Source organism: Piliocolobus tephrosceles, chromosome 10 (genome assembly GCF_002776525.5).
Source record: "Piliocolobus tephrosceles isolate RC106 chromosome 10, ASM277652v3, whole genome shotgun sequence".
In the NCBI taxonomy this organism is placed as follows: domain Eukaryota; kingdom Metazoa; phylum Chordata; class Mammalia; order Primates; family Cercopithecidae; genus Piliocolobus; species Piliocolobus tephrosceles.
Window position 1 is genome coordinate 40371927 of NC_045443.1, and position 15097 is coordinate 40387023.

The following is a 15097-nucleotide window of genomic DNA, read 5'->3' on the forward strand; positions in this document are numbered from 1 at the left end:
GAAGTTTTCTGAATCTCAGAAACTTACGGACTGACCTCCAGTTTTAGAAGTGAGTGAAACTGATGTGTACTTTCTGGTGCCTTGAGATAATCTTAATTTATAGTGACATAAAAAAGACATACTCAGGACGATTACAGTGCCTGGTTGAGCTTTCGATTCCACCTCCACATGTTCTTGAACAAGAACTGTAAGGTTCCCATGGTCCCCATCCACCATTTACAGGACGTGTTTCCATTTCTTTGTTTACACATAGCCCACGACGGCAATGCTATAAAAATAATAAGCACAAAAAGAAATGATGTGTGCCTCTAATTAGAACATCACAAAAATTGTAATAGCAGCATAAAGATCAATAGAAGAATAAACTAAACAATTTGAAGCAAGTTGTTATTAATTCAGATTACATTTGAAACCATTTTATGAATATTTCCTACCTACTGAGTAAGATCTGTGGAATACAAAAGGAGTGTAATATTTCTCTTGGCTTTAAGATTTAGTGTCACTGGGAAGGAAGGAAAAATTAAATAGTAAAATGGAATATGGGGGGTATTTTTTGAATAGAAGAACCAAATACTAGGTTAATATGGTATATTTCCACCCTTCCATTTTTTTACTCAAAGTATCTATTCACTCTTCCACTCATAAAAAGCTTTCTACTTTATCCTATCCAAAGTCTCAAATGACAACCTTCTTTCTTTACTTTCATTAAGAAAATGGAAACTTACAGAATAATCTACCCACAGTCTCTCATCACCTGTTCTACTCATTCAACAGCATCTGTACTCATACATTCAGACCTGCTACCTGTTAGCATACATGGAAAATTCACTGTCCCAGACAAAGTCAACCCCTCTGCTTGTGCACTTAATCCCATCCCTTCTCACTACACCAAACATCACTCCAACAATTTTCTCATCTCTTCTACATCATCATTTCAGTGACAGCTAATCAAGTATGACCATGCAGTCATGCCAGTCTATGAATTAGTTACCAGACTGAGAGAAGATAACACAACTTGAGAGTAAGCATTTCAAAATTTTTGTAAGATTTTTACAGAGAAATTTTATGTCTAAGCAAATAATTTAAAAATTGTCTTATGTTTATTTTTAATTGCGGCAAAACACGCATAACATAAAATTTACCATCTTAGCCATGTTTAAGTATATAGTTCAATAGTGTTGTGTATATTCATTGTTGTGCAACCAATCTCCAGAACTTTTCCATCTTGTAAAACTGAAGCGCTATGCTCATTAAGCGATAACTCCCATTTTGTCCTCCCTGCTACCTCCTGGTAACCACCATTCTACTTTCTGTTTCTATGAATTTGACTACTCCAGATACTTCATATAATTGAAATCCTATAGAACTAGTCTTCATGTGACTGGCTTATTTCACTTAGCATAATATGCCCAAGCTTCATCCATGTGTCAGAACTTCATTTTTAAAAATGAATAATATTCCATTGTATGCTGTCTCAGTCCATTTTGTGACGCTATATAAGAATACCCAAGATTGGATAATTTATAAATAACAGAAATTCATTTCCCACAGGTCTGAGATCTGGGAAATCTAACGTCAAGGTACCGGCAGGTTTGGTGTCTGATGAGGCCATTCTCTTCTTCCAAGATAGCACCTTGCACACTGCATCCTCTGGAGGCAGAGAATGCTGGATCCTCACAGGGCACAATGCAGAAGGACCGAGACAGCTCACTCCTGAAGGCTCTTTTATAAGGCATTAAACCCACCCAGGAAGGAAGAGCCATTATGCCCTAGTATTATCAAACAGGCCCCATCTCCCAATACTGTTACATGGGCAATTAAATTTCAATATGAGTTTGGGAGGGGGCAAACATTCAAGCCATAGCATATGCATTTACCACATTTTATTTATCCTTTCATCCATCAATGGACACTGGGTTGTTTTCATCTTTTTTTTTTTTTTGGAAGTAGAGTCCCTCTCTGTCACCCAGGCTGGAGAGTAGTGGCATGATCACAGCTTACTGCAACCTCCACCTCCCACGTTCATGTGATTCTCCTACCTCAGCCTCCCGAGTAGCTGTGACTACAGGTGCACACCACCACACCCAGCTAATTTTTGTACTTTTAGTAGAGACAGGGTTTTGCCATGTTGGCCAGGATGGTCTCAACCCCTGCTTTCACCTTTAGATATTGTGAATAATGCTGCTATGAGCATGAGTGTACAAATATCTCTTTGAGATCTTGCTTTCAATTATTTGGGTATATATCCAGAAGTAGAATAGCCGGATCATATGATAATTCGATTACTAATCTTATGAGGAATGGCTGTTTCCCATACTGTTTCCCATAGAAAAATTTGGCTTATATTTTGAATGTTTTTTTTTCCATTTAATTTTCCTAGTCAATAATTTTTATTACTTTGTACAAAAGTATCAGTTTATAATCAGAAATTTTACAAAAGAACGAAGACAATCTGTTACTACAGATAATTTGCAAAGTAGTTCCTTAGATTATTCTCATTAACATACGAACACAGCTCTTATTTCTCTCACTTTCAGAAAACAATAGCAACAACAAAACCTTTCTTATATCTCACTGCCCTTACCAGTTACTGCCCTGCTTCTCCTTGAAAGAGCTGGCCATGTTCATTCTTTAACTCCTTGTTTATTCTCTCATAACCCTGCCCCAGCCAGGTTTTTATATCCTATTCCTCCATGAATCTGTTCAAATTGCTAGAAATGCAAAATGCTTTTTCCCTGGTGCTGCAAAGAAATAGCACTTGAACATTAATTTTCTCAGCAAGGCAAATTTTCCCTTTCTGCAAAAAGGGTACTCCTCGCAGATGGAACAATGGCAAGAGCACATCTAGACAGGGCAGGGGCAGGAGTTCTTACTCTTGACACAGAGAGCCCCTACTGCTGTGTCATTCCCCTACTGGCTAGGGTTGGACCACACAGTCTAAGCTAATTCCAACTGGCTATTTTAAAAAGAGCAGGAGTATGAGCCGAAATGGAGGGGTGAGTAGTTTGGCAGGAAAGATGATTAGGAACAGGTAACTAAAGATGACTTAGGGTCAGAACAGGTGACCAAGGGAACAGATGTGAACTACTGTTTAGGAATGGCAGGAAAGTTCTTTACTGAAATTAGAGGCAAGGAGGCAAAGAGAGCCAGGAAGTTAAACTTTAAAATGGAGATTCAAAGAATAAGAGAGCTGAACATACTGACATACTGATTCTTTGAAGAGAAACTTGGGGTTCACTATATTTAACAATGTATAGGACAACAATGGCCAGTTCTCATTCTCTGTCTTCCTTATCAGCAACATGTGCACGATTAATCACTTTTCTTCTTTGACATACTTTTTTTCTCTTCATTTCCAGGGCTCTTGGTTTTCTTCCTTTCTTCATAATTAATTGTTCTCATTTTCTTCTGTTGTTTCTTCTTTATTGTGTGACAACTTAGTGTTGTCTCCAGGCTCACATCTCAGTTTTTTTATTCTTTTCTGTTAACAGTCACTTCTAGTCCAGATCTCTCTCTTAAATTATCTTCTTCTTTGTGACAACTTAATGTTGGAATGTCTCTCCTGGCTCATATCTTGGTTTTTTAATTCTTTACTATTAACAGATACTTCTAGTCCAGATCTCTCTCCTAAACTCCAGACTCATATATATGCCTACTTACTTATGACTATTTACTGGAATGTCTAATAGACATTTCAAGCACAGCATATCCAAAAGAGAATTCCTGCCCTCCCAACTCAAAACCCACTTCTACTGAGTTATCTAAGTTGTTCAGCCAAAAGCCTAGTCATCATTTCTCTTCTTCTTCTTTGAACACTCCACATCTGATACATTAGCTAGAATAAATGTTCTACTTCCTTTTAAAATGTATCAAAAATTGACCTTTCATTATCTCACTACTATCACTCTGGTTTGAGCACTAGCATCCCTTGCTTCTATCACTGAAATAGCTAAGTAGATGTCCGTTTCTACTCTTGTGCCTGATAGGTTAGCCTTAACACAGTTGCTAGAATGATCTCTTTTTAAACTAAGTCAAATCAGGTATGAATCCATTCAAATCCTTCATTATTTTACTTTGAGTAAATACGCAGTTCTCACAATGGCCTTTGCGAACACCAAAAATTTAAGACAGGTCCCAGTTAATTTAGAAAGTTTATTTTGCTAAGGTTGAGGACATGCCCATGACATAGCCTCAGGAAGTTCTGACGACATGCACCAAAGGTGGTCAGGGCACAGCTTGTTTTTATACATTTTAGGGAGAGATGAGACATCAGTCAATACATAAGAAGTACATTAGTTCTCTCCAAAAAGGCGGAGACAGCTCAAAGCAAGCCCCTCCCCACTCCTCACTGGGGACTTCTAGGTCACGGGTAAGTGAGAGACAGATGGTTGCATTCTTTTGGGTTTCTGATAAGTATTTCCAAAGGAGGCAATTAGAATATCCACCTATCTCTGTGAGCAAAGTGATGACTTGAATAGAATAGAAAGCAAGTTTGTCCTGAGACCTTCCCAGCTTGAAGGGTCCTAAGATATTTTTCTTTCACACCTGCAGTGCCCTATGAAATCTTCCTTCAGCTTCTCCTTATAAGTCTCTTTCTCTCTTCACTTCACTCTAGCTAAAATGTCCTCCTTGTTCTTCTTTGAACACTCCAGGCACACTCCAGACTTAGGAGCTCAGCTATTCCCTTTCTTGGGAATTCATTTACCCCAGATATCCTCATAGCTAACCCTCTCACCTCCTTTAAGACAGTTAATTTGGTAAGAGACATATAATGTCTGTCCTAACCATCATATTTTAAATTGCAGTCTGCCCTCTCCTACCATAAAACTTCTAATCAGCTTTCTGCTCTATTTTTCTGATCCATGGCACCAACCAGTTTGATGGTACTATTATATTAATTATTTATAATATTCTAGTCTCCCTCTAGAACTTAAACTACATGAGGGCAGAGATCTTGTTGAGAGACAGGACTAGCTGGATTTCCTAGGCCGACTAAGAATCCCTAAGCCTATCTGGGAAGGTGACTGCATCCACCTTTAAACACAGGGCTTGCAACTTAGCTCACACCCAACCAATCAGGTAGTAAAGAGAGCTCACTAAAATGCTAATTAGGCAAACACAGGAGGTAAAGAAATAGCCAATCATCTATCGCCTGAGAGCACAGCAGGAGGGACAATGATCCGGATATAAACCTAGACATTTGCGCCTGCAACGGCTACCCTCTTTGGGTCCCCTCCCTTTGTATGGGAGCTCTGTTTACACTCTATTAAATCTTGCAGCTGCACTCTCTTCTGGTCCATGTTTGTTATGGCTAGAGCTGAGCTTTCACTGGCCATCTACCAATGCTGTTTGCTGCCCTCTCAGACCTGCCACTGACTTCCATCCCTCCAGCTCCAACAGGGTGTCTGCTGTGCTCCTGATTCAGCCAGACGCCCATTGCCACTCCTGATTGGGCTAAAGGCTTGCCATTGTTCCTGCATGGCTAAGTGCCTGGGTTCATCCCAATCGAGCTGAACACTAGTCACTGGGTTCCACGGTTCTTTTCCATGACCCATGTCTTCTAATAGAGCTGTAACACTCACCGCATGGCCCAAGATTCCATTCCTTGGAATCCATGAGGCCAAGAACCCCAGGTCAGAGAAAACGAGGCTTGCCACCATCTTGGAAGCTGCCTGCTACCATTTTGGAAGTGGCCCACCACCATCTTGGGGGCTCTGGGAGCAAGGACTCGCCGTAACATTGTCGGTTTGTTAACTCATGTATCCTACAGCAACAGAAGAAAATGAGAAACAGTGTACCTAAAATAGTGCCTGACATAGTAGGCCCTTGATAAATCTTTGCTGATTGAATGAATCCTATAGCCAAGCTTATAGTAGTAAAAATGCTTTGTGTTCTCCATTAGAAAAAGTCATTCAATATAAGAAAGCCGTATTAGAAGTGGAAAAAAAAATCATAATGTGCTATGTGCATGTGCATTTTGTAAGCATCTTGCATGAACAATTTAAGTAATCCTTACTCTTTTTAAAAAATAATTTGAGAGACTAGAGCATGAAAATGTTATAATATTTTACTATTCACCATGTAGTAAAATTAACTCATTATCAGAAGGGTTCACCATGGCTTCACACAAATTGATTTACTAGCAAAAGTGTTCAGCACACAGACTCATTAGGCAGTCACAAGATAAACAGAATAAAGAAGAATGTTAAGGCAAAATTATAGAATATTTGTTTCAAATGTCCCTTCAATAAAAGGTTTATTTAATACTGAATACAGCTAAATGTATAGGGGTTCACTGTGTTTTATTAATTTTAGAAAGAGAATTTATACCTATTATAATCCACATGATACTACCCCAAATACAACCTTTGCTTTTAATTTGCATTGGCTGTAAAGTAAATCTTAGCATTTCATCACATTTACCTTGAATCTCAATAAATCCATGCCTATCCTACCATCTCAATGGGAAAATATTCAAATGGCTAATAAGCACATGAAAAAAATGCACAAGGTTTATAATAATCATGGAAATACAAGTTAAAACCACAATGAGATTCCATTTTATACCTAGTAGAATGGCCAAATATTTTTAAAAGACTAACAGTATCAAAAGTCGGCAAGAAATACAGAGTAATTTGAACTTTCCTCCATTGCTCGGGGGAGTCTAAAATGGTGCACACACTTTAGAAAATTGTTTGGCACTTTCTTATGATGTTAAACATACACTTACCCTATCATCCAGCAATTCTATGCCAAGAGAAACACAAACATATGTCTACAAGAATACTTGTACAGGGATGTTCATGGCAGTTTTATTCATAATAACCAAACACCAGAAATGATTTAACATCTATTGACAGGAGAATTGATAAATTACAGTACATCTGTATAGCTGAATTATACTGTGGTATAAAGGAATGAACTGCTAATGCACACGATAATATGGATGAAGTTTAAAAATTTGTTGAACAAAAGATGCCTGTTCCATTCCACTCCTTCAAAAAAGAGGATGCTCTTTTTTGACAAAAACAAGAAAAAACGAATCTCTGGAAATAAAAATCAGAAGAGGAGTTTTCTCTGGAAGGAAGGGAAGTTGTCTCGATAGAGGCACAACTGAATTTTTGCCGTTGGTTTTCTTTTTTTTTTTTTTTTTTTTTTTTTGAGACGAAGTCTCACTCTTGTCCCCTAGTAGTACAAGGGCGTGATCTCGGCTCACTGCAACCTCTGCCTCCCAGGTACAAGCGATTCTCCTGAATCAGTCTGCTGAGTAGCTGGAATTACAGGTGCCTGCCATCATGCCTGGCTAATTTTTGTATTTTTTGTAGAGACAGGGTTTCGCCATGTTGGCCCAGTTGGTCTTGAACTCTTGATCTCAGGTGATCTGCCTGCCTTGGTCTCCCAAAGTGCTGGGATTACAGGCCTGAGTCACCGCACCCAGCCACAACTGAACTTTTTAAAGTGATAGAAATTTTTATTGGGATGTTGGCTATATGTGCATCCACATTTGTTAAAATTCATCAAATTGTATACCTAAGATCTATGCATTATACTTACATATATACCTTAATTTCAAAAAATCATGTTTATGCCCTAACTGGATTTAGAATATTAATAAATTAGCTATAAATAGTAAATCTCTTAATATTTGTAAATATATCAATTACTACTTTTGCCACAGGCAATCAATCCTGAAGGTTCATGGCATACAGTAACTTGAAAATTTGCTGAGGAACAGAGGAAGATGCCAGTCCTGGATTTTAATCAGGTGAACATCTTGGAGCACATCATCAAATTTGCCAATATCAGCAGGCCAGCATTCATACTTCGAAAAGATTTTTTTTCCTCTGCTCAGCCTCAGGTAGTTACTCTCACAAATGCCACCTTTTACTCAAAAAGCTATCTACTAATACTAGTCACAAGAACTGAGAAAAAAATAAAGTCGTTTAAATAATTCTTATCCAACAAATAGAAATATAAAGATCAAATTTTAAAATTCAAAGCCAGCTGAACTGAAAAAGCCCACTAGAACATTCATCCTAAAATTGCAAAAAGGTTATTAGTGTGTTAGACGATTTCAATGAGTACTTCAGCTGCTACAAAACTTGACGTTTCAAATACAATATTAGTAACCAATTAATCTGTGATGTGAGCAATATTCATAGGAAACACACACCTTTTGATGTAAGTGACTCGAGAAAAGCAATAACTAGTATAAATATTTCAATGAAGCAAGGGGGGTAAAGGCACAAGTTCAGCTACTGAATTGACCTTATTTTTAAGAAGTTTATCTTTTTTGGCTAATGTGAAGATAACAAAGAGGCAGAATTAGCCAATCCATTGCCAAAGAAGTGTTCCTTTTACACTGAGGGAGCTCAGAGATGCTGACAGACTAAACACTTAATGTAGTCAACCTGGCCACTGAGGTCCTGGAGCACAAAGTACACTCTGACTTCATCCTCTCACAAGACACTTTTCATTATCATGGTAAGCGTTATCATTCAACGTCATGTTTACAGTTTTAAATAAGTTCATGACTGTTGGAATAATAAAGACGCAGCACAGTAGGTGGTTGATTTTAGCAGTATAATGTATCTTAATACACTTAGAAACAATAAAGGTCTAAAGAAGCCACTTAAAACTTTCAATTGTATTAACTGAGTTTCAAGGGAGAAAACATGAAATAGAAACATCCCTGAATTTGTAGAATTTGCCAAAATATTAGGACTGTTATATCTGTCCTCAATTTTAATAACAATGCTATAATATACAGAGACAACTATATATCCATGTAATTATTTATATGCTAACTATACAAAACTTATTCATCTGCCATAGCTTAGAAATAGGGTAAAATTAAAAATTTAATTCAGTTGACAATGTACTATATCAAACAAACATGGCAATAATAATTCAACTAGCTGAAGAAAAGTTGACAGCAAATAACAAACAGGGTGTGAAAATGCAGAGCAATCACATCCTTGGATAATATCTTTATACAACTCACCCTTCAAGAAAACCTACCATTCCAGGACCACAGTCTGTTCCATCTGCTGGTGGCACGTGTTGAGTGAAACAGCCTTTGTGAAGCTTTTCTGCACTTGTGCACCACAGATGCATGCATATATTCTCCTGAGTAACAAAAGGCAGGCAAGCCAGTGTAAGGATAACACTACAACACTAGTTCAATTCAGTACTACACGTTGGTTTATAAATTGATCTATTTACTGGTTCTATGGTAGAAGCTGAAACTAATCAGCACATTTTTTTAATAAGTAAGTTCTAGTCATTAATTTTCTTCTAAATACATAAAATTGTGACATTTTCTTTAAAACTTTTTTTTTAAAAAACTTTATCCATACATAGAATAGGAGTTATAAATTGGAGTGGAAATTTTCAAAATTATTTGAGATAGTTTTCTCTCTTTACAAGATATTTTTCTAAAGAACTTTTTATTGTTAAATGTTATTCATAAGAAGTTGCCAGAAGCCGCTTTTGAAACAATGGTGGAATGTATGAATAATCTACATTGAAATAATGTATAATGTATACTGAAGTTTCCTATTTTGTGAATATAATGCATACTTTCAACATTTGAACAAAGGACTCTGAATTTTTCGAAAAAAAACAAAAGTCCACAGAGGGTCTTACGAGCTATACCCAATATGATTCATTTCTTTTTTTGAATTTAAATTAAAAATTTATTTAGTGTTTAAATCAGATTGGAAAGAAACGTATCTTTTATAATGATATTTTAAGGTAAATCTTCCCCACGTCACCATGAATGTTTAAAGGCTTATTGAAATTTAAGGTTTTAGGAAGAATAGTCACTATGTGAAATGAGCTTTGCCTGTCCTGCATTCTCTAATCAATCCATTCATTCAACATTCAATAAGCATTTATTTTGTGGCATATACTGTGTGACAAATCCTAAACTGGACCCTAGGAATAGACATAGATATTTATTTTAATGACTGAGTAAGTCTACATTCCTGGTCCAATGATCCTCACAACCGAGTAGGGAGGGAAGCAATTAGGCAAAAATGTATAGGGAATAAGGAAAACTGAATGAGTACTCTACATGGAAAAGTAAAGCATGGATTCACCAAAGCAGTGACATTTATTCTAAACTAAATCTTAAATTTACACCCATATAAAATAAAATCATAATTATAGATCCAATAAAAGTGTTAGGATCAACTATTTCAATGAAAAAAGTATCTCGTCTATGAAAAATCCTCAAAATATTATAAAATAATAGCTCAATGAAAACTAAACAATATGCCCCAAATTTAATTCTTTTGGATTCAAATATATGTAAAGGAAAATGTACTCTATTAGTTAGATTCCTGGTGCCTTTAAAACAATTCAGATTCAAAACACCTGTATTTTCTCCTTAAACTCGAAATAATATCATTTGAAAATTAATATTTCAATGCTTTTAATTTTCAAATTATATAACTTCCCTATTTTCTAAATGAGAATACTGCATAGGGATTTGTGAGAGTTAACAAAGATAATTTTTAAGTACCCCAAACAGTACCTGACACATAATAAGTAGTCAATAAGTTTTAATTTTCCTTTTCTTAACCTCTTTTTGACGAATACTAAATTATCAGACTTAAAAGCTATATTTAGTTCAAGAGAATAAACACATTTTGAAATATACTCTAAGCATAACTTTATGGTAACTTTCAAACAAAATAAAGGAATTTTCTTTTCTTACTATATGGGGACACATTTGTGACCCAGGACCAAACGCAAGCTCACACTGCTTGTTTCCATCATATCGTGATCCAGGAAGTTCTGAAGGCAGATTATATATTTCTTCATCTGGTTTGTCAAGAAGACATTCCCCGTAGCCAGTACTGTATCAATGACAGAAAATAAAATATTACGAATACAATGGATGCATTCCAGTATGATTCTTTATCACATTTTCTGTAGTTCTTTACTTTCAAAGAGAATATCAGTATTTATTCATAACTTAAAAAACCAACTCACATCACTATCAGTATAGCAATGTTCCTACACATAAGGATGACCTCACAGCTTACAAAGGACCTTTAATATGCATGTTTGCACTTGATCCCCACAACCACCTTGAAGGTGGCAATTTTAAAAAATGATAAGCAATAAACAGAAATTCATCAGAACATTATTTATGAAACATACATCCATATCACACTTTTGGTCTACTTTGCTATCCAATAGTAATGCCTCAAGTGTAATGACTAACTGTTAAAATGTTGGAAAAACAAGTTTTAAAATCACTTGAGAAAGTATATTCCTAGTACTAAACAACAACAACAAAGAAGCTTCAAAAAGTTGTATGCTGTCTCCACCTCAAGAGGTCTTTCGAGGAGGGAATATAGCAGAATGGATCACTGGTTTTGGGAGCTTATCTTTTGGTTCCATCAATTCCCAAGATGCATGGCCATGGACAAATTTTTTAATCTCCCTATCTCCCTGAACCACAGTCTCCTCATCTGTAAATTGAGAGTGGTAATATCTTTTTAACATGCTATCAGAATACATGATAGGTTTGAATGACTTAGGAAAAAGCATGAGAAATATATATATTACTCCTAATTTACCATGCAATGTCCAGTATTTAGAAAACTCTGTGGAAATATACAGCTATTCCAATTGGGCTAAGAGCAACAATTTGTCCCACTGCAATAATTGAAATAAATCTTTTTTTGAAAAATTTTACTGGTTAAAAGGAAAAATATAACTTTTCCAATTAAATGAACATGTAACCTTAAAAATTTCCTTTGAAGAAAATCAAAATACTACCCTCTTCTAAAAAGAAAAGCATACCATTGGTATTTTTACATGTCATATCAGTATTTTTAACTACTGAACAAAGCTATATACAATTCTGTACAGATCAGCAAGTATAAATTGTGCTTTTAAGTCAAGCTCCCATAGAAGTATGTATTATCACTGTTGGTTATAATTCAAGGATATATTTATAAATATATATTCCAAAGCATGATTTTATTTGTTCCCTTAGGTTTCATAAAGAGAGAGGGAACTAGAAAATACTAACGCTGTTAAATTGATGGTTAGAATATATCAGTAGAAGAAGTGAAGTAGTGTTACATTTACACAAAAAGATTATTGGGAAGGAGCTCAGGCTTGCCTTTTGGAAAAGTTTCAGTGACTGAGAAAGAAACACCATTTGGACAAAAGAAATTGGGAAGCAGAGAAACCTGAAGGAAGGTGGAGAAATGAGGCAAGAAAAACCTGGATCTACTACCTCTCTTCAGAGCTAGAAAGAGCTCCCGAAAGACTATGTAAAGTTAGAGACTCGACATCTCTGTGACTTTAGAGAACTATCAGAATAATTCATAGTTTGACTTTAGCTATTCTCTGTCCTTCAGGGGCACTTCAAACTTCAGCCACAAAAATTTCTCTCAAAATATTGCCTAGTCACTTCGAAAAACCTCAAAAACACATAAGGAAACTGGAATTCCCATAAGTCTCCCATCAAACATAGTTTTCATCACAAGAAAGAATCCAGAATAAAAAAAAATAGCTAGGTCTGAACTACAATAAAAATATTAATTTTAAAGAGTGAAATTATATATATATATGTACACACACACACAACTCTTTTTGTTCTTAAACATCCATTTGTACAGTGAAAGTAAACATAAATTTAAACAAGAAAAAGTTAAACAGAAATTGGACTACCTTTAAAAATATCGATTTCAAATCTTATAATCGAATACATGTTCAATTATGTAACATAAATTTACTTACTCTAGGAATTCAGTAATGTATTTCCGACTACAGTTTGACCAGCTCCAAGGACTCATGTGAAAACTTAAAACAGGGGCCATTACATGATATTGCATAACATTCATTTCTCTACATCTAGGACTATCATCATGTTCAACACCAAGTCTAAAAATAAAAATAAACACTTAAAAGGAATATCAAAAGATGCATACAATATTAGTAACAGATCCTTTATAGTCACATTATAATACAATATAAAATATAGATAAATATGCATATATCATAATTTGAACTCCATCTATCCATAAGGCCTTACAATGTTCATGTTTAGAAGTACCTGATGGCTGAGAAATATTATAGGCTGGTGATCTGGCATCTGAATCTACACAATCAAAATATTTGGACTCTGTTGCACCTCATCACAATATGGACCACAGCATTGATTTAAAAAGTGCCTGCAGGTTCAACATGGATATCCCATGTTGTGGATAGAGATGTGTGTGGATAGAGATCAGGTAAAGGTAATACCACACTAAATTCTAGACCATTGACTATGGCTACAATATCACAAGAACTTTGTGAATCCCCAATTCTCATCATTCTACAGTATCCATCTATTTTATCTGAAAGACCCTAAATACTATTTCAGGTCCATACTTCCTAAGTGATGCCCAACAGAACTACAATAATAAAAACATCCCTAAAGGGCTGTCAAATCTTCATGACTTAATTATTAAGTAATTAGCAGGTCGGCAGCAGATCCTGTACAATCTTGGGGGGAGCTCAAGTATAAGCTCAAGTTTAGAAGGAACACTGAAACCACTTAATTCAGATCCTTGCCTGCTAAAATTTGTATTTAAACCATTTTTTAAATTAGACAACTTACCCATATACTAGAGACACCTAAAGAGTTTCTCAGGAAGAAAACAAATATCTAAGATGGTACTCTCTGCAAAAATAGTCTTCTACTGGTCAGCAGCCTTGAAAACCAGCACACAGTGCTACCCAGATGTTGCTGCACTACTTCTACTGTCCTCAGATATTCTGCTCATCCTATCCCCCCACTTCATAAACAACTTACAAAATAAAGTGTGTAGCTTGTTGATGATTATGAGATATAACCATGCAAAAAAGGAACCGAAGAGATGATCGTTTACTAAAAATTATCTCCATTTGAAGTTATTATTCCCCTTGAATGTTCTAATGATATCTCAAGGCATGACTAGGAAATTAAATGTGGTCAAACTAACAGAGGCAACTGTAGACTCAGGTCCTTATTAGCAGATAACAAAGAAACACCAGGAGTTCTGAGGGGTACATTTAGAATCTTTTTTCAGAGGATACATTTGTAGGGGTTTCTGATTTTCCACGGGAGCTCCAAGGGTATCATGAGAAATCACGGCCTCTATTCTTACAACATAGAACCCCAGCATATTTTTCAGTAATGCAGGAAAATGTAAGAGAATCCCCAAGTTTTATGAGCAACTATGGAAAAAGTGAAAACTTAAAAAAAAAATCTTTTAGTAACTAAGAAATTCCCATGGGCAATATCCTCTGTTGGGGCACATTACTGAGAGCAAGAAATGAGTTGGTATTACAAATATTTGGGGGAGTCCCCCAGAACCAGGAGCCCATGCAGGCCCTCCCATAAAATGGTAGAGGACAGTACCTGGTCATATATAGGATAACAAGAGACAGAGGCCAGAAGTGCTTGTCATGTATCCAATACAGTAAAGGAAATAAAAGAATTCCCAAGTTCTAGTTCTTTGCTTAGTCTGTTGATCTGTGCAGCCTGTCTGACCTAACATAGATCACAAAAGAGCCAGAGTTAGCATTTCAGGGAAGAAAATTACACTAACAACATTTTATGAAGAAAAAAAGGTGCTAATTACTCAACTGAAGATGGAATTTCAGGCATTCTGTGCAAAGATAAATAGAATGCACATTAAGGAGGTGACAGAAGGTACTTACGTGTGCCCAAGTTCATGGGCTATAGTAAAAGCAGAAATGAGTCCTTTTTCTTCATTAATAAAGCAGCTTTGTAAAGGATCACATATGGTACCTAAGTATGATAAACCTGAAAAATTTCACATTTGTATTTCATCAAAATGGAAAACACTACCAAAATCATAAAGTAAGAACTTAATTTTGAAGCATTTAACCATTGACGTTATTACTTAGAAAAGAATGCAGAATTGGCTGTTAATATTGAATGAATATTTTAGAAAGTGAAAAAAAGAGAATGGAATGATTTATCTGCAGTTGAAGTCATCTTTGCAAATTTTTGGAATCTTTTACTGAAGTAAATAATCCAAAAATGTAGAGTGAGCAAACAACTTTTTAAAATTTT

The 15097-nt window shown here is 35.7% G+C and overlaps 1 protein-coding gene across 1 annotated transcript in view; it reads right to left on the reverse strand.

The window, feature by feature from the left end:
* Positions 1 to 15097, reverse strand: part of ADAMTS20 (ADAM metallopeptidase with thrombospondin type 1 motif 20) — a 212665-nt gene that overhangs the window by 114708 nt on the left and 82860 nt on the right. The window contains exons 8-12 of the mRNA XM_023182839.2: positions 14719 to 14824; positions 12769 to 12912; positions 10724 to 10865; positions 9022 to 9126; positions 123 to 268 (exon numbers count right to left, since the gene is read on the reverse strand). Coding sequence (XP_023038607.1) covers positions 123 to 268; positions 9022 to 9126; positions 10724 to 10865; positions 12769 to 12912; positions 14719 to 14824 — 643 coding nt within the window. The remainder of the gene's footprint in view (positions 1 to 122; positions 269 to 9021; positions 9127 to 10723; positions 10866 to 12768; positions 12913 to 14718; positions 14825 to 15097) is intronic.